Source organism: Emiliania huxleyi (assembly GCF_000372725.1).
Source record: "Emiliania huxleyi CCMP1516 unplaced genomic scaffold EMIHUscaffold_2495, whole genome shotgun sequence".
NCBI classification, from domain to species: domain Eukaryota; phylum Haptophyta; order Isochrysidales; family Noelaerhabdaceae; genus Emiliania; species Emiliania huxleyi.
This window is the reverse complement of record NW_005200174.1, coordinates 1-2,529: the sequence shown is the minus strand read 5'-3', so window position 1 is coordinate 2,529 and position 2,529 is coordinate 1. Positions and strand designations below refer to the sequence as shown.

The 2,529-nt window shown below is 62.0% G+C and overlaps 1 protein-coding gene across 1 annotated transcript; it reads right to left on the bottom strand.

Moving 5' to 3' along the window:
* Nucleotides 1–2,186: 2,186 nt before the first annotated feature.
* Nucleotides 2,187–2,514, bottom strand: EMIHUDRAFT_254561 (hypothetical protein; the record flags this gene model as incomplete). The annotated part of the gene is made up of 2 exons (XM_005778265.1): nt 2,187–2,306; nt 2,425–2,514. Coding segments are annotated over 2 exons (210 nt in total), but the record flags the coding sequence as incomplete, so codon positions are not given.
* Nucleotides 2,515–2,529: the final 15 nt, after the last annotated feature.

The window sequence follows — 2,529 nt, the reverse complement described above, 5'->3', positions numbered from 1 at the left end:
TGATTCATCGGTCGTGCTCAGTCAAGATATTGTAGAGACCGACCATATGCACAATATCTTGACTGAGAGCTAAGCCCAGTTCGACGATCGGCAGCCTCACCGCGGGTCGCGCCGCTGTGCAGCGAGAGCCAGGCTCGCCCGGCGAAGGTGACCAGAGAGTGCTCAACAAATACCAGAAAAAATCAGGGAGCCTCAGAGAGTGCCACTGCCATCACCCAGGCCGCGGGAGCCGATCGGCTGCGCCGAGGACAGCTCCCTCAGTGTGCTCCGCGGCTCACCAGTGTGCGCCGCGGCGCCGTCCAGCCACTTTGGCGGCCAGCACCGGTCGAGTTCTTCGACTCTGGAGGACAGAAAGGTACCGTCTGAAAGGTATTTTCATGCTCTATTGACTGGCGAAAAAATCCCCCGCAAAATGTTTTCACAGCGGGCGTGATTCACACCGAAGCATGAGCAAAGCATCGGGCAGCAAGAGGGTAAGCGCGCGAAGAAAATTTTCAGAGATAAGTACGTACTTACCCTGGGGAAGGCCTTGTTTTCACGTCCTTAGCGAGTGATGCAATCACGTTCTTGTTTTGCCCAAAACAAGACCGTACTCGCACGTTCTTATTGGCTGTGGCAAAGACACGCTCCGCCTCCTTCGCCGTCGCCAGCGGCGCTGCACCATGCAGGCGTACTTTCCGCCCGCCGATGCAGCGGCGCCCGCGGCCGCCGGCGCGGGCGAGGCGGCAGACGGCTCTGACCAGCGGACAGCGGCACTACCCGCGGGCGCGCCGGCGCCGCCGCAGGCGGCTGCGTCCGGCCCCGAGGTGGCAATGCCGTCGTACCAGCCGTGGAAGCAGTCCCGGCCGGAGTGGAAAGGCTGCACTGCAGAGCAGTGGGCCGCCTCCCGCTGCAAGACCGACGACTACATCGCACCCACGATGCCCAAGGGTTCTGCGCCCGGCAAGATGTGGTCCTTTGGCGTCTGCCAAAAGGGGGCGGCTGTTGGTACGAAGCAGTGGTCGGCGTGGGAGGGTGGGGTGGGTGCGCCGTGGGTGCGCTGTTTGTGTACATCTTAACAAGTGCTCCGAGCGCTTAACTATAATTCTTTTTTGCACAAGGGAGCTTCTTTTTCTCAAGACCGTAAAATCACGACCGTACAATCATTTGCCGCGTGTCTTCGAGCGACAGTTTGGCCCAACCATATCTGGCCCTCGAAGGTCTGCTTGGTTCTTGCGGCATCAGGCGGCCATGATCGAGGACCGCCAGTCGAAGACGCTGCTGACTGACGAGACCGTGCAGCGGCTGCGGGCGCAGCGGCAGCGGCAGTGGCAGAAGGTGGCGGCAGACTTCAACAAGCGCCTGGATGAAGCGAATGAGCGCGCGGACGCATCAATCGCAGCGTGGCTCGCGGCTCACAAGGAGCGCGTCGCGCTCGGCATGACGACCGACGGTGGGACCACGACCGACCACTGCGACACCGAAGGTATGACCGAGGAGGTCGCGGCCGAGAACGCGCCGCTGGTGAACGGCCAGGGATACGTTTGGGCCGAGGGCTACGGCGGCCGCCCCGGCTGGGTTCTCTGCGTAGATTAGGGCCAGGATAGGGCCAGGAGCCGCCGACGTCCGGCGCGAGGACCGGCTATTGCGCACAGAAGCGAGCGGAGCGAGCCGAAGAGAAAATTTGAGGGCTAAGGTCGTACTTGCATGTATGTACGTCCCTGTTTTGACAGTACGTACGTAGTGTCTGAAGTACGTCCGTGATTGAGCTGAGGCGCACGTACGCGAGGGGCGCTGGCGTGTCGTCAGCAAGGTCGTGTGGGCTGGGGGCATTTCCGCCCACGTTCTTGCAATACGTACTTGATTTCACGGTCGTGAAAGCAAGGTTGCCAAGCTCTGTCACTCTGCACTCTGGACTCGGAAAAAAGAAATCGCAGTAGGCTAAGGCACGAGAACGTGTAAACTGATCTCTTTGCTGTGGTAAAATAAAACGACAAGAGGCACCCCGCTTTTTAATCGACCTGTGACGGCGGCTTCATGCTAGGGCGGGCGGGCGGGCCCCCTGGCTGTTGAGGGCGGCGCGACGCCTGGCGCGGGCAGAGCTCGGCCCTCGCACCGTTGAGCCTGGCGTGTCTGGCCGCGTGTGTGGCGTCCACTCCGCTGCCGAGAGAGCGGCCCCGTCCCTGCCTGCCCAGGCACGGAGCCGCTCAGTCGTCGTCGCTCGGCCCCGACTCCTGGGTGGCCGAGTCGAGCCAGGTGAGAAACTCGTTGGCCTGGACCAGGGCCTTGAGCTTGTTCGGCGTCGGCTCCGCGTCGGGGTCGGTGTCCTGCGAGAGAAGCGAGCAGACGGCTCGGGGTGAGCAGAAGCGAGCGGACGGGTCGAGAGTGAGCCAAATGCACGGCTCAAGGAGAGCAGGGAGTGAGTGGGTGGCCCCCGTGTGCAACAGTGAGAAGGACGGCGCTTTCCCGCGCCTTCCAGATCGCGAAGGCGGATTCGTTTATGACGTCGGCGTCGTAGAGCGCGTAGTAGATTTTCTTGAGCAGCCCCTC